We start from the raw sequence: 24,238 nt of genomic DNA on the forward strand, positions 1-24,238 counted from the left end.
CTCATCTGCTTTACTTACATCAGCAAATCCTGGAAGAAGCAGTTGGAAGCTCGGTAGAATACCTTCGTTTTCTAAAAATCGTTCCGGTAAGTTTTCAAGTAATGAATCGATGCATGGTAGGAATATTGCGATTCTGAAATACGCTTCACTCAACGTTGTTACCGGGTTAACTTCTTTGACGCTATACCACTCTTGGAGTACGGATTTCACCGTCAAAAAAGTCTTCAGCAGTTTTCGATGCAGAAAAAAAGATTTGCCCGAAGAAATCATCAGCAGATTGTCTAATTTCGCGCAAAGGCTGTATTAATTCTTGGCTTGGGCTTGAGCCTCCCGAGCCCCCTTCCCCTGGGTTCGTTCGAAATTATATCCGCCCAAAAACCTTTCTACACATTGTTTTTGTGTATATAACAAAATCTTTAAAGTTTAATATAATTTACGAAAAACCCCCGATTTCGGAATTTTTTTCTGGATCTCGAATTGTAAATTTCAATATCTTTAATTTATTTATTTCTTTTAATTTTCAATTTTAATCACAGGACCTTCTTTTCCTGGTAAAGTGTAGTCCTTGTTAACATCCCAAATTTAGATGACCTGATTTCAAAGTAAACAGAAATTTTACGGTAAAAGTCTAGAACGCTTTCCAAGGCAGTCAGTTCTATGTACCTGAGCGACTCGGGATTTTTCCCGACCAAGGACTGTCATTTCACTGTAACCCCATTTAATTTGTTGCGTCCCTCCCACAAATTGTCATCCTCCCGGACTCCCGTTAGAGGATATTGATTTGTGATCGGTCGCACCTATTGGATGGGACGAAGCACTGCTACAACAACAACAACAGGAGTCAACTGCTAGTGCACGTCCAAAAATATCGGGAGAGGTGTCAAAAGACGCGTATTGATCTCGACAGCAAAAATCCCGAAGGCGGAAAAGAAAAATGATATCTCTGTCCGAAGATATTTGCAGGTAAATTTGGCAGTTTTTATGTGGTTGTTGTGCACTGAAACAAATTTTGTGTACAAAGGGATTTTGTACAAATTTAATTTTGATCCCACGAACGACTCAAATCGCTTATTTTAGCACTCCTCCTGATATTTTTGGACGTGTATTAAGAGTGTTATGAGTCGTATAGAATTACCTTTTCTTCGAACCACAATTCAATGGTAAGTCTCTTGATGATCCCGAAAAATATCGGATTCCCGGGATTATCATTTTCAAATTCCCAAATCCCAAGATTGCAAAAATCTTATTTCCCGGAAGAGTTGTGAACGGGACCTTTGTCGGAAATTAACAGCTGGCAGCTCTATCGGCCATACGTGTACTAAAAATTAGCCAATCAGAATTCAACAAATATCTGAGAAGAGAAAAACAGAAGAGGAAGTGTAGTATTTAAGAAAATTTCTGACATTTGTGATTGGAAAATTAGAAGAAATCTGTGCTTTGAGGAAATTGGTGACACAAAGCTGTATAAAATTAAATATTTTAACAAAAAAAGAATTATTTGAAATAAAACAAAAAGAGCTTAAGCACAAAGTCTTCCTGATAATAAGTAAATAGATTAATTTACAAATAACATAGATTTTCCATTTCGGCTGGCTTTAATATAAGCCAATTGGTCTTGGAGATTCTGATCAACGCCGTACAGATAATTAATTATAGACAATATGAAAATAATACTATGTAAGTATAAAGATTATAGCAATCTGAATTTACAAGCAGCCTACAATGTTTTTGTGCCAATACTGGGACGTCTCTTTTATCTTTGCAGTCACACTCTTATTGGCCGCTTTGACCACATTTCCGGCAACCGCTTTATATACATCAAACGATGACGTGGTAGAATTAACGCCCTCAAACTTCGACCGTCTCGTTGTCAATGATGATGCAATTTGGATTGTTGAATTTTATGCCCCATGGTGTGGCCATTGCAAATCATTGGTACCTGAATTCAAAAAAGCAGCCACGGCGTTAAAGGGTATTGTCAAATTGGGTGCTGTCAATGCTGATGAACATCGTGCACTTGGCGAACAATATGGTGTTAAAGGTTTTCCTACCATTAAAGTTTTCGGTAGTAATAAACGTTCGCCCACAAACTATAATGGTCAACGTACAGCACAAGGTTTTGCGGAGGCGGCACTTGCTGAAGCTAAAAAGAAAGTACAAAGTGTGCTTGGCGGTGGCGGCGGAAGCGGTGGTAGTAGTAGCAGCGGCAGTGGTGCTGTGATTGAATTAACTGATGACAATTTCGATAAACTGGTTTTGGAATCGGATGATGTTTGGCTTGTTGAATTCTTTGCCCCATGGTGTGGACATTGCAAAAATTTAGCACCGGAATGGGCTAAAGCTGCGAAAGAGTTGAAGGGTAAAGTGAAGTTGGGAGCATTGGATGCTACTGTACATCAAAGCAAAGCGTCGGTAAGTGGGAAATGTATTAGAAGTGAAACTTGATAGGAAATATTCAAGCCTACTTTTATTACGTGGTGCAAACTTAATTTTAACTTCTATGCAGAATTAATTAGCCAGCAGTGTTGAAAACGTTCCTATGGCATAGTTTTCGAGAACTGCTCTGATTCGCCTTCCAAAAACTACAGCTTTACTATTAATATTTCAGATAGAGCTTTCAACCGTTTTCTATTGTTTATTTGTTCCAATGAGATATAACCCCATCACCTTAGATGGAAAATTAATTTTGAATTCAAATTGAGTATTGTAACAGCTAATATCGACCTACTCTAAAAGAAAAGTCGAAACTTAAAGTATTCTTAACAAGGACGTATCTCAACCCAGCGGGTTAGCGGGCTTAGAATATACCTGCGGCAGGTATTCCTGCCGTAAGGCGACTAAAACACCAAACTGATTCAAGGGGTTGTGTAGCGCAACCTTTCAAGGGTTGCCAGCACAATTGTCAACCTCACCTACCCGTGGCGAAACCTGTTAGTTTAACAGCCGAGGATCTGGCGTGCCCAAATTCATCATTGATCTAGGGGGTGGGAGGGCGGTATGGCCTTGAAGGTTTCATGTGATCATACTAAATCGTGACCGAGTTGGTCGGGCTAGTACTTTAATGGTGATTGTTACCGGAATGTACCAGATCTGCTTCCGGCAAAGTACCATCAACATCGAAACATATCTAAAACTTCCTTTTTAAGAGCTGGTACATCAGAGAAGTCATTAGTGAGGTGGTACCTCAGCAGATCTTTTAGTAATAGTAGTTTTCAGTCGTGGTGCAACTTATCTCCATAAAGGCAGTTGTTGTTGTTGTAGCAGTGCTTCGCCCCACCTAATAGGTGCGACCGATCACAAATTGTCAACAATATCCTCTAACGGGAGTCCAAGGAAACTTGCTGTTTCAACAGGGGTGGACCATAATGAAAGGGGTGTTAGAGGCGTTGGTTCCACATTACAATTAAAGAGATGGTTGGAGTCATGTGGGGACACATTGCAAGCGGGGCATAAATTTGTATGTCGGGGTTGATTCTGGATAGGTAAGAGTTTAGCCTGTTACAGTATCCAGAACCAAGTTGAGCTAGAGTGACTCGCGTTTCCCTGGGGAGTATGCGTTCCTCTTCCGCAAGTTTTGGGTACTGTTCTTTGAGTACTGGATTCACCGGGCAATTCCTGGCATAAAGGTCCGACGCCTGTTTGTGGAGTTCACTGAGGCCCTGCTTGTGTTTTTTTGCTTCATACGGCTGAGGTCTCAGTTGCCGTATTTCATCATAATGCTTACGGAGATGACTTCTTAAGCCCCTAGGCGGTATTGGCTCGTCAATCAGATGTCTGTTGGGATGCCCAGGTTTCTGGGTATTCAACAGGAACTGTTTGGTTAGCATCTCATTTCTCTCCCTGATGGGAGTATTCTCGCCTCATTATGTAGATGGTGTTCTGGGGATATAAGATAGCCCGCGGCGGTTCTGAGAGCAGTATTTTAGTAGGCCTGTAGCTTCTTCCAGTGAGTAGTTTTTAGGCTTGGCGACCATACAGGGGACGCGTAGGATGCAATCGGCTGGCCAATTGCTTTGTATGTGGTAATGAGCGTTTCTTTGTCTTTTCCCCAAGTACTGCCAGCAAGGGATTTGAGGATTTTATTACGGCTCTCGATTTTCGGTACAATTGCGGCTGCATGCTCACCAAAATGTAGATCCTGATCAAACGTCACACCCAAGATGTTGGGGTGTAGGACAGTCGGTAGCGTAGTGCCATCGTCGTGGATGTTCAAAATGGTCGACATTTGGGACGTCCATGTTGTAAATAAGGTCGCGGAGGATTTAGTCGGTAATAACCCCAGATTTTGCGAGGCGAAAAAACTGGAGAGATCAGGGAGGTAGCCGTTTATTTTGTTGCAAAGCTCATCGATCTGTGAGCCTGAGCCTGTGACCATTTTTGTGCAGTCATCGGCGTAGGAAGCGATAGTAACTCCTTCTGGTGGCGAAGGTAGCTTAGATATGTATAAATTAAACAAAAGTGTGGATAGGACACCACCCTGTGGCACACTTTGTTTAATTCTTCTTGGTTTTTATGTTTCGTTTCTAAATTGCACCGATGCCTGCCGACCACCCGGATAATTTGCGGTCCACCTTTTAAGACATGGGGGAAGGGTAGACCCTTCCAGGTCTTGCAGTAACGTGCCATGGTTGACCGTATCAAAAGCTTTTGATAGGTCTAACGGAACGAGTACTGTTCTATGGTGGGGGTTTTGATTTAAACCGCAATTTATCTGGGTGCTAATGGCATTTAGCGCCGTGGTGGTGCTATGGAGTTTTCTAAAGCCATGCTGATGACAGGCTAGCTGCAAATTTCCTTTGAAGTAGGGGAGCAAAATGTGTTCAAGCGTCTTGGCTACTGGCGATAGGAGAGATATCTGGGCATATGACTCCAATGTTAGCTGGTTTCCCAGGCTTTAGTAGTGGGACCACCTTGGCCATTTTCCACTTTATGGGAATGAAAAAGGTGGAAAGAGACAGGTTGAAGACATGTCCTAAATATTTGAAACCCCATTTCCCTAGGCTTTTAGCATCGGCATAGCTATGCCGCCTGGTCCCACTGTTTTGGATGGTTTAGCATGACCGATGGCATCCTCAACCTCTTTGGCGGTGATGGTAATTGGTGACGCGCTGAATTTATGTTTATGTGCGTGTCTGTTGGCCCTCCATCTGTCTTTGTCGACCGTAGGATGCTTTATATATTGTCGGCAGAAAGCGCTCGCGCATTTTTTCGCATCCGACAGCACTTTATCGCCAAATGCGATGGAAACTTTGTCATTGTGCCTAGACGGATTCGATAGGGACTTTAAGGTCGACCAAAGTTTACCTACACCGCCAGAGAGGTTACAACCGCTTAGGTGCTCGTCCCATTTCGCCCGCTTGTGTTCATCCACAAGCAATCTGATGCATTGGTTTATATACCTTATTTATATAAAGGCAGTCCAAGGAGACTTTGTTTTCATAGGGTTATAAAGGAGACTTCGGTGGGTTGTTGATGTCACTTATAAAAAGTATAAACATATATTTAATATTAATGTCTATACAAATTTCTTTTCGCTTCTTCCTTATAGGAATATAATGTACGTGGTTATCCAACTATTAAGTTCTTCCCTGCCGGCAAAAAGAGCAGTAGTGATGCACAAGACTATAGTGGTGGCCGAACTGCTTCCGACATTGTCAGCTTTGCATTAGAAAAACACATTGATAATGCACCCGCACCAGAACTATACGAAATCTTTGACGAAACCTCTTTCGATAAAGCGTGTGAAGGTAAGCCCCTATGCGTCGTATCAGTATTACCACATATACTCGATTGTGATGCCAAGTGTCGCAATAAATTCCTTGATACATTACGTGAGCTGGGTGAAAAATATAAGCAAAATTTATGGGGTTGGGCTTGGGCCGAAGGTGGTGCACAGAGCCAACTCGAGGAGTCACTTGAAATTGGTGGATTCGGCTATCCTGCTATGGCTGTTGTGAATTTTAAGAAAATGAAATTCTCCGTCCTGAAGGGCTCTTTCTCCAAAGACGGTATTAATGAATTCTTGCGTGATATATCCTATGGGCGTGGACGAACTGCACCAGTGCGTGGTGCTAAGAAACCATCAATTGCAACTGTACAGCCATGGGATGGTAAAGATGGTCAATTGCCAGCTGATGATGATATCGATTTATCCGATGTTGAATTGGATGATGTGAAGGATGAGCTGTAAAGTATTTGTGCAAGCACTATTACTCTAAGGCTTACTTATTGAAGACACTGAAGTGCGTTGTGTATGGAAAGGGAAAGTTTTTATAAGAATATAAAAAGGGTCTATTACTAAGCCAACTTAAAACCACCAAAAAAACTAATAACAAACTTGATTTCAAGTTCAAATCCTTTACTTAATGAAATAATTGTTTGTGTGTGATATTATTTTTTTTAATTGTCATACACAAATGCATTTTTAAAAAATATGAAATAGCATTAAACCTATTTACATAATTTACATGTTTTTTCACATTGAATTTTTTTATGTAACCTTAATTGGCTGTAAATTTAGTTATGTAATATGTATATTTTAGAGTATTCATAAAATATTATAAATAAATTTCTAAATAAAAATAAAAGCTTAACATTTTTCCCATCCTACATTCTTGTTTCCGATATGTATATAATTTAAAAAAAGGGTATGTACGCAAAAGTGATGAGAACCCAGACTAAAGAAAAGTTATGTAGAGTGGCTACCTTCGGGTCACCTTGGTAGACGTCCCTAGCGCCTTGTCCTCTGCATATCCCGTCCATTCAGTTTTCTGCATGGTTTTTATGTCAGCTTTGTAGAAACCACTCGATGAAAACTTTTGGACATTTCACATGCTTGCTCTCACATGGCAGGTGGCTTGAAACCGAACCTCAGTGCACGCACATAGACGTAAGAAAAGGGAATGAGTACTTCCCTGGACAGCCGGTTCTATAAACCGAAGTGATTCAACTTAATCCCCTGCGGGTTAGGGAGTTAGAATATACCCGCGGTACGTATGCCTGTCGTAAGAAGCAACTAAAATACCGGATTCAAGGGGTTTGTGTAGAGCAGCCCGTTGCCAGCTCAATACATAGCTTCTCCAAACCCAATTGTCAACCTCACCTATACGTGGCGAATCCTGTTTCACTAACAGCCGGTGCTCTGGCGGCCCCGAACTTGGCTAAGAGGGCGGGATGGCATAGAAGGTCGCATGTGGTCATAACAAATCGTTCCCGAGATGGTCGGGCTTGGTACCGGAGCTTTGGGAGTGTTATCGATGTGATGGTCCTTTGCCGGATACAGATCCGGTACGCTCCGGTACCACAGCACTATTAAGGTGTTAGCCCCACCATCTCGGGAACAATTTATGTGGCCACATTAAACCTTCAGGCCATCCCCTCCCTCCTCACCCCCAAGTTCCATGAGGAGCTTTGGGTCGCCAGACCCTCGTCTGTTAGTGAAACTGGATTCGCCGCGGATAGGTGAGGTTGACAATTGGGTTTGGAGAAGCTATATATTGCTCTGGCAACCTAAAGAGTTGCGCTACACAGCCCCTTGAATCTGGTATTTCAGTCGCCTCTTACGACAGGCATACTTACCGCGGGTATATTCTGACCCCCTAACCCGCTGGAGTTTATTACTTCTCGAAGGGGAGTGTTATCCATGTTGTCATTTGCTGGATATAGACCCGGTACGTTCCAGTACTAGCCCGACCATCTCGAGAACGAGACATTGAGACATTCTAGGCCATCCCGCCCCACCCCCTAGCTCCATGAGGAGCCTGGGGCCGCCAGGATTCGCCGCGGGTAGGTGGGGTTGAAAATTGGGTTGGGGATGCTTAAATTGCGCTGGAAGACCTTTAAAAGGGTGGCACCACACAACCCATTGAAGAATTTGGGTACTTAAGGGCCAGTTAAACTTCCTCAGCCCTAACGCCATAGTCGTAACCATATCCATAACCATCTCCATTGTGATCGATTAATGGTGCCATAACCTTTAACCGCTGACATTTTCATGAAAATGAGAAAAACGCAAAAAATTACAAATATATTCCACAAACAATAAGTCTCTTAGTCGAAACGTATCCAAAACAATAAATAAAATATACAAAAAGTTAATAAATTCACCAGCTCAAATATTTTTAGGTTATGGATATGGCGAAAAACCAAAAACCAATTGGTTGGCTATGGTATGGTCATGGCGTCAGCGTTATGGTATGGCAGCATAAAGGGCGAATTAATGGTGACTTATAACCATAAAGCCATAACCAGATAAAACAGCTGATCACACCTACCTTATGGAATTAAATGTAATCGAGTTAGCGTTATGGTATGGCACCATTAATCGATTACATTGATTTCCATAAGGTAGGTTCGATCAGCTGTTTTATCTGGTAGTGGATAAGCACAAATCACACACAGAAAATTGCGCATTCACGAGTTCAAAATTGCTTCGTTCTGCGCATCTACGTCACAGTTGACTGCTTGAGCGAATGAAAGAAAGAGGGGAAAAACAAGAGTTAATGGAAAATGACGTCTGAATTGCTCATTAAAAAACAGCTGATCTTTTGTTTACATGCGCAATCTTCTGTGTGTGATTGTGGATAAGTCGCCATTAATTGGCCCTTAAGGTATGATTATGGCGGTAGCGTTATGCCATGGCACACTAATCGATTGCATTGATTTTCATAAGGTTTGTTCCATCAGGTGTTTTATCTGGTAGTGGATAAGTCATCATTAATTGGCCCTTTAGTCGCCTCTTACGACAGACATTCTTGCCGCGAGTATATTCTAAGCCCCCTAACCAGCTAAAGGCAATCCAATGTATGAGTGGTAAATAACTTAAGATCTATTTTTCTCTCCCAAATGTTTGTTTTAATAAAAACGTTTGCGTATACATATATAAATACAACATATGTAAAGTACTAAGTATGTACGTATATACTGGTACCAAATAAGTACAAGCACGATTCCAACTTTGTGCATCGCATCTTCTGTGTCATTTTTCATTCTCTCGCATTATGTTCAAATATAGTTATGAAATACTAACAACTTTTTCAAAATACTTTTTTTTAACAAAAGAAGTTCTTAAAAAATGTTCGCAGGAAACAAAACACACTTCTACTTACAAAGTACTTTGAAGTACCATACTTATACTTTTATATTTCAGCCAATGGTAATACTTGTACTTCCCAAGTACCAGTTTTAGTAATCACGTTTTACAGGTTTGGGCCCGTATCGTGTTATACGATCCGTGATCGCAAGCCGTTTTTTTAATTCATAATATCTCCCAAATGGTTACGCGATTTAATAACATGTGTGACTAGAAATGAAGCGTAATTCTAAAATGTATTATTATTTTTCTGTATAGTTGGACATTCTCATATATATCGCTTGAGTGGAAACAGATTTCCGTGATCCCTGCTCAGTATGCTTAACTTTACAAAATATTTTGTGCATTTTTTAATTTCAACTCAATTTCAAATTTTTTCAATCGCTCTTCAGATTCGATTTTTCTTTCAATTTCCAATTTTTTTAATTCAAAATCTTTTTGCATTTTATTTGTTTTTAACTCAAATTCGTGTCCCTTTTTTTCTTTCGCAAATTCTAGTTTCTCTTTTTCTAAAGATAATTGCTTAATTTTAACTTCGTTATTACTAACTTCAGTCGGATTTTCTTTCTTCTTCTTAGGTCGTGTATACATTCTTTGCTGATAACAGCTACCACCTTCCGCTTTCGTCGCTTGTGTGCATTGGCGATTATAAATGCCTATTGCTGTTGTAGGCGGGGTGCATTCTGTTTCCATAATATCGTAACAGCTCTGTGAACTTGACGGCTCCGGCGTACCGCAACGACTTTCTACTTCAATTTTGAGTTCCAGCTCATAACTATTATTTAAAAGTATATTTTTAATATCGGGCATAGTAACAATTTCACTTGCATCTGCATATTTATTATTGCCATCATTATCGTCATAAGCGGTATCATATACAATACGTGAAGTATTACGCCTTACACAATCTTTAAATACAACCGCGAGTTTGTCGAAATGTGGGCATTTTTGGTGTAAATATTCTAACGGCATATTGGAACAAGAATTTGCTTCTCTCCAAATAGCGGCGTCCAAATATTGTGTTTTCATGTACTTCATTCTACTATTCAAAGATATCCACAACATTGGCTGCAGAATTGGTGATTTCTGTTTCAATTTTTCGTAAAAGGCTTGCCTATTCGGTTTCTGTTAGTAAAATTAATGTTAGTTTTTGGGTAAGTAGGTAGGGGAGACCGGGGTAGCTTCGTCTCTTTTTTTTTGAGCCCTATATCTCGACATATGTTTTACGAATTGAAACAGATATACATAAGTTCATTCGATCCCCCAGTATATATAGAATAAAATCCTAAATAAACATTTATTGAAATAGTAATGGAGGCTGAATTTTTGACCATTTTATGAAAATAGTTGATTTCGCTGAATGTGCCCCATGGCGGGGTAGCTGGCGGCATTGATGGGGACCTTCATCAGGCATGTAGTAAAGCTCCGAAATGAGATTAAAAATCTTTTTAAAGTCTTTTTGTTATGAATTCATTTTATCAAACATATTGTGACAAACAAAAAGTTGCAGGATCGAAAAATAATACATCCTGAACTAATCAAAACTAAAATAAACAAGTAAGGAAGGCTAAGTTCGGGTGTAACCGAACATTACATACTCAGTTGAGAGCTGTGGAGACAAAGTAAGGGAAAATCACCATGTCGTAAAAAGAACCTAGGCTAACCCTGGAATGTGTTTGTATGACATGTGTATCAAATGGAAGGTATTAAAGAGTATTTTAAGGGGAAGTGGACCATAGTTCTATAGATGGACGCCATTTAGGGATATCGCCATAAAGGTGGACCAGGCCCGACTCTAGAATTGGTTTGTACGATATGGGTATCAAATGAAATGTGTTAATAATTTTAAAAGGGAGTGGGCCTAAGTTCTATAGGTGGACGCCTTTTCGAGATATCGCCATAAAGGTGGACCAGGGGTGACTCTAGAATTTATTTTGTACGATATGGGTATCAAATGAAAGGTATTAATTAGTATTTTAAAAGGGCGTGGGCCTAAGTTCTATAGATGGACGCCGTTTCGAGATATCGCCATAAAGGTGGACCAGGGGTGACTCTAGAATTTATTTTGTACGATATGGGTATCAAATGAAAGGTATTAATGAGTATTTTAAAAGGGCGTGGGCCTAAGTTCTATAGATGGACGCCGTTTCGAGATATCGCCATAAAGATGGATCAGGGGTGACTCTAGAATTTGTTTGTACGATATGAGTATCAAATGAAAGGTGTTAATGAGTATTTTAAGAGGGCGTGGGCCTTAGTTCTATATGTGGACGCCTTTTCGAAATATCGCCATAAAGGTGGGCCAGGGGCGACTCTAGAATTTGCTTGTACGATATGGGTATCAAATGCAAGGTGTTAATGAGTATTTTAAAAAGGAGTGGGCCTTAGTTCTATATGTGGACGCCTTTTCGAGATATCGCCATAAACGTGGACCAGGGGTGACTCTAGAATGTGTTTGTACGATTGGGTATCAAATTAAAGGTATTAAAAGGGAGTGGCCCTTAGTTGTATATGTGAAGGCGTTTTCGAGATATCGACCAAAATGTGGACCAGGGTGATCCAGAACATCATCTGTCGGGTACCACTAATTTATTTATATATGTAATACCACGAACAGTATTCCTTCCAAGATTCCAAGGGCTTTTGATTTCGCCCTGCAAAACTTTTTCATTTTCTTCTACTTAATATGGTAGGTGTCACACCCATTTTACCAAGTTTTTTTCTAAAGTTATATTTTGCGTCAATAGACCAATACAATTACCATGTTTCATCCCTTTTTTCGTATTTGGTATATAATTATGGCATTTTTTTCATTTTTCGTAATTTTCGATATCGAAAAAGTGGGCGTGGTCATAGTCGGATTTCGGCCATTTTTTACACCAATACAAAGTGAGTTCAGATAAGTACGTCAACTGAGTTTAGTAAAGATATATCGATTTTTGCTCAAGTTATCGTGTTGACGGCCGAGCGGAAGGACAGACGGTCGACTGTGTATAAAAACTGGGCGTGGCTTCAACCGATTTCGCCCTTTTTCACAGAAAACAGTTATCGTCCTAGAATCTAAGCCTCTACCAAATTTCACAAGGATTGGCAAATTTTTGTTCGACTTATGGCATTAAAAGTATCCTAGACAAATTAAATGAAAAAGGGCGGAGCCACGCCCATTTTGAAATTTTCTTTTATTTTTGTATTTTGTTGCACCATATCATTACTGGAGTTGAATGTTGACATAATTTACTTATATACTGTAAAGATACTCAGCCCTATTCTGCATTTCGACTTGGATTGGAATTTTTTCGATTTGGCAATTTTGGTATTCTGTGTTCCAATCTCTTTCGATCCAACTTCGAATCGTTAGATTTTTTGTATTCTGCATTTCGATCGTAGTTCCGTTTTTCTAAGTTGCAAATTAGTTGGCGGAAAAATATTTTCTTTTTATTTTTTTATTAATTTATAACAGAATTTTAACAAAAATGTAAGTAAAACTTGTTAAGAAACGTAGAAGGCTTGATGATGATTGTTTTTTATATGTTTCCAGGTCAAAAACAACATATCGATGTCGAAGTCCTTGGACGTATTTGCGCCGCAAAAGTATTTAACACATACTTGAAAGCATCCTTGTTAAGTCGAAAGTTTTTTATGAACCTAAATAAGAAAATAAGTCATTAAACTATACCACTTTTAAGTTCAATTTCTTACAATTCGTCACTCATCTTAAATGGATTACACAAATCTCGCAATATTTGCCTTTCCATTCTCGCCTGTCCATTTTCGTATGCGTTGCTTTCCAACTCCACAAATAATGCCGCGGCTATTGATTCCGTTATAATAGACAGCTATAATTTGTGTCTGTTCGTTGGGTCCAGTTATATGCCAAAGCAAGCTGCCGGAGTAGAGGAAGGTGAAGCGAAAACGTAAACAATCCTTGCGGAAAGAATAAATAAACCTTTATAAAGTATTTTAGGCCAGTGCAATGAATTTAGCATCCATAAAATTCAGAAAATGTCACTATGTTCGTGCAGGAATCCGTTTTAACAAAACATGGTGGCCACGGCAGAGGATTGGCCAAAAGAACGACAAAAACACACTTACAATTATGAAAGCACTTCACTCAAAAAAATATAACACTGCGGCAATATATTCTATTGCTTTTTTTTGTACAAAATGGCGTGGATAATAAAATATAAACGTTTTTCAGTATTTTTTACAAATTTTCTTTAATTTATTTTGTTCCAATGTTCACACATTCCGTACCAACAGCTGATTTCGAAAAATCATTTGCTCTTCCTCTTCTCTTTACAATTCCGTCGTAATGCAGAATACCAAACTTCGATTGAAGCGGAGCGTAGAACGGGAACGTTATCGAAATGCAGAATAGGGGTGATTAACTTTTCTTTTAAAATTTGAATTTAAAAAAAAAATTTTTTTAAAAAGTGGGCCTGGTCGTTCTCCGATTTTGCTAATTTTTATTAAGCATACATATAGTAATAAGTGTAACGTTCCTGCCAAATTTCATCATGATATCTTCAACGACTGCCAAATTACAGCTTGCAATACTTCTAAATTACCTTCTTTTAAAAGTGGGCAGTGCCACGCCCATTGTCCAAAATTTTACTAGTTTTCTATTCTGCGTCATAAGTTCAACTCACCTACCAAGTTTCATCGCTTTATCCGTATTTGGTAAGGAATTATCGCACTTTTTCGATTTTTCGAAATTTTCGATATCGAAAGTGGGCGTGGTTATTGTCCGATATCGTTCATTTTATATAGCGATCTGAGATGAGTGCCCAGGAACCTACATACCAAATTTCATCAAGATACCTCAAAATTTACTCAAGTTATCGTGTTAACGGACAGACGGACGGACATGGCTCAATCGAATTTTTTTTCGATACTGATGATTTTGATATATGGAAGTCTATATCTATCTCGATTCCTTTCTACCTGTACAACCAACCGTTATCCAATCAAAGTTAATATACTCTGTGAGCTCTGCTCAACTGAGTATAAAAAAATTAGTCAAGGTTCGATTCGAGCTCAAGGCCAGAACAATAATTTTTTTCTAATGATAATTATTGTTATTTTTTAATTTTTCTAAATTTGAAAAATTTTATTTTGTTTTTGGAATAGTAAATAGAAAATTTTTCAGACAACCTGCCATAGCTGCGCAGATAGATCCATTTCGAAGGGTGCTAAGCCTTCATCATCAGTACGCTTTAGGCATGCTGCGCTAACCGTTTAGCTATACAGCGGTGGTTTGTTTGACTGGCAAATTTGCTACTTCTATTCCTTTTTACCAACTTTATTTATTCAGTGTTGCGCCATCTGGTGCAAATCACTGATAATGCTGGATTTTGTTTATTGTCAATTACTTTGTTTGACATTCCCAAGTGCTCATGGTTTATTAACAATTGTTTTTGTTTTTATCGGCCTATTGATAAATGATTCAAGGTTCGATTCGAGCTCAAGGCCAGAACAAAATACAATTTTTCAAATTTAGAAAAATTAAAAAATAACAATAATTATTATTAGAAAAAAATTATTGTTCTGGCCTTGAGCTCGAATCGAACCTTGAATCATTTATCAATAGGCCCATAAAAACAAACACAATTGTTAAAAAAAATTAGTTTTCTTAAATATAATGTTATAAATAAACAAGTAAAGGTGTCTAAGTTCGGGTATAACCTAACATTATATACTCAGCGTGAGCTTCAATTGCACATTTCATTTCAGATAAATTACTTTTCTACATAACACGTGGCACCGCCCGTTTAAAAAAAAATGTCTCCCCATTTCCTCTTACAATAAAACTTGATAAGTGAAATATCATTGATTCAAAACTATTTGTTGCTAAGTTATAGCTTAATTTTCTAGTCTACGACTTTTTTAAACCTTTTAAATTTGTTTTATATCTAAGTTGCCGTGGTTTTTAACCGATCCCGTCCATTTTTACTAGAAATATTTTCTGCTATAAGGAAAATATGTGTACCCAATTTTATTACGATATGTAAATTTTTCTTCGAGTTATGGCTCCCGAAACATTGAAAATTGCTTAGACAAAAAAGGGGCGGTGTCACACCCATTTTCAAAAATTTTAGTGTTTTCCAATTTAACGTTATAATTCAATTTAAAAAGTAAAATTCTATTGATGCAAAGCTCTTTTTCGCTAAGATATAGCTTATTATTTTCGTCTACGACCCTTTTAAAAATCTTGTATATAAAAGTGGGCGTGGTCTTTAACCGATCTCGTCCATTTTTTTCTAAAAATATTTCTTGCTATGGAGAAAATTTTTGTACCCAATTTTATTAGGATCCGTTAATTTTTCTTCGAGTTATGGCTCCCGAAACATAGAAAATTGCTTAGTCATAAAAGTGGCGGTGCCACGCCCATTTTTTAAAATTTGAAGTTTTTCGTATTTATTGTTACAAATCCACTTTAATCCACCCTTTTAAAAATCTTTTATATAAAAGTGGGCGTGGTTCTTAACCGATTTCGTTAATTTTTCTTCAAAGCATTCCTTACAGTAAAGGCAACTCCTCTGCCGAATTTTGTTACGATAGGTTTAACGATTTTTGATTTATGATTAATAATATTTGTAAAATTTATTTTATCACAAGTGGGCGGTGCCACGCCCATTTTTAAATTTTTTTTTCAAATTTTTATCAAGAGTCTCAATATCAGTCCACATGCCAAATTTCAGCATTCTAAGTGTATTATTTACTAAATAATCAGGTTTTTTGTGTTTTTCAAAATGTTATATATAAAAAAATGGGCGTGGTTATCATCCGATTTCGCTAATTTTCAATACCAATCTATTCTGGGTCCAGATAAGCTCGTGTACCAAATTTCGAAGGGTGCTAAGCCTTCATCATCAGTACGCTTTAGGCATGCTGCGCTAACCGTTTAGCTATACAGCGGTGGTTTGTTTGACTGGCAAATTTGCTACTTCTATTCCTTTTTACCAACTTTATTTATTCAGTGTTGCGCCATCTGGTGCAAATCACTGATAATGCTGGATTTTGTTTATTGTCAATTACTTTGTTTGACATTCCCAAGTGCTCATGGTTTATTAACAATTGTTTTTGTTTTTATCGGCCTATTGATAAATGATTCAAGGTTCGATTCGAGCTCAAGGCCAGAACAAAATACAATTTTTCAAATTTAGAAAAATTAAAAAATAACAATAATTATTATTAGAAAAAAATTATTGTTCTGGCCTTGAGCTCGAATCGAACCTTGAATCATTTATCAATAGGCCCATAAAAACAAACACAATTGTTAAAAAAAATTAGTTTTCTTAAATATAATATTATAAATAAACAAGTAAAGGTGTCTAAGTTCGGGTATAACCTAACATTATATACTCAGCGTGAGCTTCAATTGCACATTTCATTTCAGATAAATTACTCTTCTACATAACACGTGGCACCGCCCGTTTAAAAAAAAATGTCTCCCCATTTCCTCTTACAATAAAACTTGATAAGTGAAATATCATTGATTCAAAACTATTTGTTGCTAAGTTATAGCTTAATTTTCTAGTCTACGACTTTTTTAAACCTTTTAAATTTGTTTTATATCTAAGTTGCCGTGGTCTTTAACCGATCCCGTCCATTTTTACTAGAAATATTTTCTGCTATAAGGAAAATATGTGTACCCAATTTTATTACGATATGTAAATTTTTCTTCGAGTTATGGCTCCCGAAACATTGAAAATTGCTTAGACAAAAAAGGGGCGGTGTCACACCCATTTTCAAAAATTTTAGTGTTTTCCAATTTAACGTTATAATTCAATTTAAAAAGTAAAATTCTATTGATGCAAAGCTCTTTTTCGCTAAGATATAGCTTATTATTTTCGTCTACGACCCTTTTAAAAATCTTGTATATAAAAGTGGGCGTGGTCTTTAACCGATCTCGTCCATTTTTTTCTAAAAATATTTCTTGCTATGGAGAAAATTTTTGTACCCAATTTTATTAGGATCCGTTAATTTTTCTTCGAGTTATGGCTCCCGAAACATAGAAAATTGCTTAGTCATAAAAGTGGCGGTGCCACGCCCATTTTTTAAAATTTGAAGTTTTTCGTATTTATTGTTACAAATCCACTTTAATCCACCCTTTTAAAAATCTTTTATATAAAAGTGGGCGTGGTTCTTAACCGATTTCGTTAATTTTTCTTCAAAGCATTCCTTACAGTAAAGGCAACTCCTCTGCCGAATTTTGTTACGATAGGTTTAACGATTTTTGATTTATGATTAATAATATTTGTAAAATTTATTTTATCACAAGTGGGCGGTGCCACGCCCATTTTTAAATTTTTTTTCAAATTTTTATCAAGAGTCTCAATATCAGTCCACATGCCAAATTTCAGCATTCTAAGTGTATTATTTACTAAATAATCAGGTTTTTTGTGTTTTTCAAAATGTTATATATAAAAAAATGGGCGTGGTTATCATCCGATTTCGCTAATTTTCAATACCAATCTATTCTGGGTCCAGATAAGCTCGTGTACCAAATTTGGTGAAGATATCTCAATATTTACTCAAGGTATCGTGTTAAAGAACAGACGGACGGACGGACGAACATGGCTCGAATTTTTTTTCGATACTGAAGATTTTGATATATGGAAGTCTATATCTATCTCGATTCCTTTATACCTGTACAACCAACCATTATCCATTCAAAGTTAATATACTCTGTGTGCAAAGCACTCTGAGTATAAAAATACATTTAATGCCAGTTTAATGATATAAAAAGTTATTTTATATTAAAAATGCTTAGATCCACTTAAAAAATATACTTTGTGCGACATCGCGATGTTGAATCAGAATTTGAGGGCTGTGTAAGTTTTAACTCAAAACCAAAGAAATGTCTTCCACATTGGACTTGAAAAATATGGATGTCGAAATATCAAGTATCCTAAGAAAGCTTACTGTATATGTAAAGCTCTCAGTGAAAACTCATCTGCCCTGCAGATGTCGTTCGGAGTCTGCATAAAACGAGTAGGTCCCGTCCGGACAATTTGTAAGAAAAATTAAAGAGAGCACGACGCAAATTGGAACACAAGCTCGGCCTAAAATCTCTTTGGAGGTTAGCGCGGCTTACATTTATTTATTTATCTACATATATAACGCTTGTGTCACTTTCGCTTGAGGAACCATTTTTAATGCGATAAAGGAGGAAGTTTTACTTCAAATAAGAATTTAATGTCCAGGGTAGATACAGCGTCTTAATGGGGCACATTCGGCCGCCGAGATGTGCCCCATTAAAGGCCAAATTAAACTTCCTTAACCCTAACGCCATAGCCGTAACCATACCCATATCCATATCCATCTCCAATGTGATCGATTAATGGTGCCTTAACCTAAAAATCGTGAGTTTCATAAAAATGAAGAAAACGCAAAAAATTACAAACATATTCCACAAAAAATAAGTCTCTTAGTCATAACGTATCCAAAACAATGAATAAAATTTACAAAAAGTTATTAAATTCACCAACTCAAATATTTTTAGGTTATGGATATTGGCGAAAACCAATTGGTTGGCTATGGTATGGTTATGGCGTAAGCGTTATGGTATGGCACCATTAATCGATTACATTGATTTCCATAAGGTAGGTTCGATCAGCTGTTTTATCTGGTTATGGTTTTATGGTTATAAGTCACCATTAATTAGCCCTTAAAAAACGCTATATATACCGCGGACCTTGAATTCTTATTTTTTCCATTTTTTTAAGGCTTATGAATCATTCCGTTCTTGTCTTTTCGCGCGAGTGGACGTGCAGTGTCATCCTCAACTCAACGTCAATTTTTTCTGACTTTTTTTTACGTTGAGTTGAAAATCAAAATATGCCTAAAGGTAGGCTTCTGTGCTTTCCTCGGGCGTTTTGGCGGAGTTAGGAGTTGCAATTCCTCCATAACCTGGAGTTAGGGTGGTGTGTTTGCACTCCTAGCAGGAATCAGTAAAATAATAATTGGCGTGGTGCCACTTAAAATACCAAACATTATATACAAACGCAATTGTGAAATAAAAACATGGCTACAAGCAACATTTTGAAAAAACATCAGTGCTGGCGTGCTGCCAAATAAAAAAAATAATAAAAACCAACTATATATACATAATGTGAAAAAACATGGCTTCAAGCCATATATTGGAAAATTGAAAGAAAATTCTTGAAAGTGAGTCAAACTAATTAACTGGTGTGGTGCCACAAAAAAACCATGAATACATAATTGAACAAAACTTTTAAGTGAAATTAATAATTAAAATGCTGGCGTGGTGCCAAATAAAAAAGAAGAAACAACTGTATATACATAATGGGAAAAAACATGGCTTCAAGCCATATATTGGAAAAATTGAAAGAAAACTCTCGAAAGTGAATCAAACTATTAACTGGCGTGGTGCCACAAAAAACCATGAATACATAATGGAAAAAAAATCTTTAAAGTGAAATTAATAATTATAAGTAAAATAACGGAATAACAAGCTACTGAAAATAACGGAGCTAATATAACAGGACAATACATGACGCTATCGAAGGCTAACGGAACATATAACTGTTCCCAACATTAATAATGGGATTAAAATTTCCCGTGTGTAGTGCCTCTACACCAGTCAAGCAGCTGTGTCAGTGTTTGAAGTAGATGACAGATACACACACAAATTAAATAACCAAAGACAATAAATACTAAATAAGAGGGACAATTGGCGTTTTGAAGCTTTTTGAGCTAGCCACACGAAATTCAAACCACAAAAAAAAAAGGCTTATGAATTATTTAAAAAAAAACTAACTACACTTTACCACAAACATCACAGTTTCACCTTTCACTTTCAATAAATTATTTGTTTAATGACACATGTAAATATTGAAAATCACTTGCACAAAAGACTTGAAATAATATATCGGCACTCGCGAAAACACAAAAGTACGTTTATTTGTTTCAGTTATACAGCTAGAGATGTGCAACTTTGAAATGGTCATTATTATTGGTGGTGGGTGTGTTTTCGTCGATATTTAATGATGACACATTTCTCTTTCATGCCAAGAACGTCGTTGACGAATGTACCCAACGACGAAGCTACCCCGGTCTCCCCTACTTATATTTTTAGTCACCTCGAAAGATCCAGGCTTATTATATACTGCTTCAAAAACCGTTTGAACAAGTGTTTCAGTTTGCAAATCCGTCCAGTAATGTATAGCCTTTTCTGGCTTGATAATGTCATTTGATACTGTGGGCTAAAAAATCATACATTTCATAAAATAGTTACTGTATTTGAATATTCATAATATTGTACAACACTCGGCTAGGTGCTGGACCGAACCCATTTATTGAAAAAGAGCAAAAAAAAAGTTGAAATTTGCCTTTGGAAGTTTGAAATCGGACATACCCTTTTTCCGAAAAAAAATATCAGCGCTAAATTAAAAGCTACACAAAAGAAGTTACTTGAATATGGTAATGCTACCATGCCTTTTGATGTCCTCAATCCGAATCCGCCATCAGAACTATTCTAACAGGTCGTGGTTAGGTCTTAATTGTATACTTTTGATGTCGTACATGGACAATTTCCAGGACCATTTTTTTTATTTTGAAATCATTGCATTACTGTTCGGGAGACTTTTTTGTGGTAATGTGGGCATCTATCAGGGACTTTTTTAAAACCGTACACGATTACTTTGGGCTTTTTCGAAAAGTTTTGATACAATTTCATTATCATTTTGGGACGGCGTTGGGGAACATTTCGGTATTATTTCGGAATCATGTCAGACCATTTTTTTATTTTTATTTTGAAATCATTGCATTACTGTTTTACATTTTACATTTTTTGTGGTACTTTGAAATCGTGTGGCATTTTGAAATCATACAGGATTACTCTGGATTTTTTGGGATGGTTTTGACACAATTTCGATATAATTTTGGGATGGCGTTAGGAAATTGGACCAGGCCTAAGTTAGGAGGGGTGACCTTACAGGAGAAACCTTGCACAAAATATTTAGGAATCATCCTAGACAGTAAGCTGTCATGGAAGCTCAACGTGGAGGAGAGGGTCAAGAAGGCCTCAACGGCACTCTACGCATGTAAAAGAATGCTGGGGTGTACGTGGGGCCTGTCGCCCTCTCTTTCTCATTGGGTTTTTACAGCGATTGTAAGCCCTATTCTATACTATGGAGTTCTTGTTTGGTGGAAAGCCACACAAAAAACAACATACCTCAAAAAATTAGAGGGGGTATGCAGACTATCTATGCTTAGCATTACGGGAGCCCTGAAAACAACCCCGACGGCTGCACTGTATGCCATTTTGCACATCCCACCTGTAGACCTGGTATCAAAGAACATAGCGTTAACGACCGCAACCAGGCTCGGTGCTTCGGAGCAGCTTGAGCGCCGACCATATGGCCATAGTAGTATAGCGTCATCAATCACAAGACGAACAGACTACATGATTCCCTATCTGCGCTTCGAGGGAGATCTTAAGGTCACAATAGAGGTGGACGGTTGCCGCAAGGGTGCGCAAATGGCGGACGAGGCGATACATGTGTACACCGATGGTTCCAAAGTAGTGGAAGGAGTAGGGTCTGCGGTATACTGTGCTGATCCGGAAATAAGCAGATCATACAGGCTGCCGGATTACTGTAGCGTTTTCCAAGCGGAAATATTTATTTATTTATTTATTTAGTCTAGTAACAAATGTTTAGTACAGACACTTATGACTAAATTACAGAGACCAGCTTATATTAAGCAATGGAGAACATTAACAAGAAGAATTTATATTATTACAGATTAAGTAATTTTTTAGTGAAAAGCGTATTTTGAGTCGGAGAAATCAAAATCCAAAACACTAGAGAAGCAATTAATTTCTGATAGGGCTCTGTTAATAGGCGCTTTTGAGTTATAAACAGTTCTACTCAGCCCTATGAAAAAGATTTCAAAGTGGCGGAGGTTTCTACAGGGAGTATTTAAGCATAGTCTTTCAAGAAGCAGCGCGCAGTCAATTTTGCCCGTGAAAAGATCGAAAATGAACAACGAGGCCAAAAGAATTCTGCGATTGTTAAGGGATAATAAGGATATTAGTTGGCATCGAGACTCATAAGACGGGATCGGTTCAGAGAAACGTAATGAAATAAGCGCGAAGCGCATAAAGATTTTTTGAACCCGCTCCAGGCGGTTGATGTGAACTGTGTGGTAGGGCCGCCAAATGAAAGCCGCATACTCAAGTTTGGACCGCACAAAGGACGTATATAAAACTTTGAGTGTGTAGGGGTCAGAGAAGTTTGCGGAATGGCGTCTGACAAAAGCAAGCATTGAAAGCGCCTTAGAAATTGTGAAGCTGACGTGAGTGTTAAAATTAAACTTTGAGTCGAAGTATACCCCCAAGTCTTTAACTTCAAGATTCGTTCGAAGAAAGGTTTCTGCAATATGATAGGAGGTATGAAGTGGCCTCAGCATTTTACCATACGTCACCGTGTGGCACTTACTTATATTAAGGAAAAGACGGTTCTTAACACACCAGATATAAAGCTTATTAATCTCAGATTGAAGAACAACGACATCATTATAACAACTGATCTCAGAATAGATCTTGAGATCATCAGCATAAAGCAGAAATTTGGTAGATGAGAAGCAAGAGCTAATGTCATTAATGAACAAGATAAATAGTAAAGGGCCCAGAATACTGCCCTGGGGCACTCCAGAGGTGGCCCAAAATGGTTTCGAATAAACACCGTCAATATTTACAACATTACTTCTGTTGTGCAGATAAGATTTAATCCACTGTAGGAACGTAGAGTGGAACCCATAACAAGCTAATTTCGCAATTAAAATTTTATGAGAAATTTTATCGAATGCTTTGGAGAAGTCAAGGTATATTGTATCAACCTGAAAACCCCGCCTAAATGCTGCGTAGCAATCCTCAGAAAAGACAGCAAGGTTCGTTAATGTGGATCTGGCCGGGACAAAACCATGTTGATTGGCGCAAATCAGGTGTTTAATGCTAAAGTAAAGCTTGTCATTGACAACACATTCAAATAGCTTCGAAGTTGTAGACAATTTGGAAATAGGCCTGTAATTAGAACAGTTACTTTTGTTGCCAGACTTAAAAATGGGAGTGACGGATGCTTGTTTCCAGTCATCAATAAAAATACCCGATTCCAATGATTTATTGAATATAATCATTAAGGGTCGTACTAGAGAAGGACAATTTTTCAATAGAATAACTGAAAGATTATCAACATCAGTTCTGGAGGAATTTTTAAGTTTTATAATCCCCTCAATTATGTCTGCCTCAGTGAGAGTAAGTGACCCAAAATTATTAGCAGAGGGAGACTTAATTAACTTGTGTATATTATCTGTATCTTCCACAGTTAAATCATTATCTGTGATAAAATTCGCCGAGAAGAAGTCAGCAAAGAGATTAGCAGCATCATTAACAGAGTTGGCAGTAATATTATTGTAGCTTACTGATTTCGGTATGCTAGATACGCTCTTCATGGAGTTAATGTAATTCCAAAAGTTCTTCGGATTGCTCTTGATGTTTACCTCAAAATTTCTGACGTACTTAGCATATAAAGACTTATTAAGATTGTTAAATTTTTTCTTATAAACAATAAACAAATCATAAAATCGACGCTGATTAGTAAACTTATATTTTTTAAAGAACTTGTTTCTCAAATTTTTTAGATGTTTGAGCGCACTATTGTGCCAGGGAGATTTGTAAATTTTACCGTAACCAAAGCAGTAGAAACCCTGGAAGAGAATAGCTTAAGCTGCAATCGTGTTAACTTTTATATTGACAGTCTAGCAGCAATTATGGCAATAATCTCGCATAGCACAGTATCTATAAATGCGTATTAGAGTGTAAGCAGTCTCTGGAGAGGATCGGGACAGGGAGAAGCATACATCTATATTGGGTCCCAGGGCATATGGTAATAGATGGGAATGAAAAAGCGGACGAACTAGCTAAAAAGGGCGCATCCCTTGAAGCTTGCTCCGTAGATGTCCCAATTTGATTGGGCGAGATTAAGCGAAGGCGAGAGGTGCACATGATCGACCAAGCGGGAAAGGCGTGGGTTCAAGCGCGGGGCTGTAAAGTGTCGAAGATTATGTGTAGGTCTTACAACCTTAGACTAACACAGTTGCTCCTATCATTAAAAAGAG

The 24,238-nt window shown here is 37.7% G+C and overlaps 2 protein-coding genes across 4 annotated transcripts in view; one reads left to right on the forward strand and one right to left on the reverse strand.

Annotated features, from left to right (window-relative positions):
• Positions 1-1,398: 1,398 nt before the first annotated feature.
• CaBP1 (Protein disulfide-isomerase A6 homolog CaBP1) lies at positions 1,399-6,609 on the forward strand. The gene is made up of 3 exons (XM_067767257.1): positions 1,399-1,677; positions 1,766-2,412; positions 5,549-6,609. The coding sequence occupies exons 1-3, from the start codon at positions 1,662-1,664 to the stop codon at positions 6,188-6,190; spliced, it is 1,305 nt and encodes a 434-aa protein (XP_067623358.1). The 5' UTR covers positions 1,399-1,661; the 3' UTR covers positions 6,191-6,609.
• LOC137240678 (uncharacterized) overlaps positions 5,922-24,238 on the reverse strand; it is a 38,878-nt gene continuing 20,561 nt past the window's right edge. For all 3 annotated transcript variants that reach the window (XM_067767255.1, XM_067767256.1, XM_067767254.1), the window contains exons 6-7: positions 20,200-20,322; positions 5,922-10,216 (exon numbers count right to left, since the gene is read on the reverse strand). In XM_067767255.1, the coding sequence (XP_067623356.1) occupies positions 9,419-10,216; positions 20,200-20,322 (921 nt within the window). In that variant the 3' untranslated portion in view covers positions 5,922-9,418. The remainder of the gene's footprint in view (positions 10,217-20,199; positions 20,323-24,238) is intronic.

This window comes from Eurosta solidaginis, chromosome 2 (genome assembly GCF_040869045.1).
Source record: "Eurosta solidaginis isolate ZX-2024a chromosome 2, ASM4086904v1, whole genome shotgun sequence".
NCBI classification, from domain to species: Eukaryota; Metazoa; Arthropoda; class Insecta; order Diptera; family Tephritidae; genus Eurosta; species Eurosta solidaginis.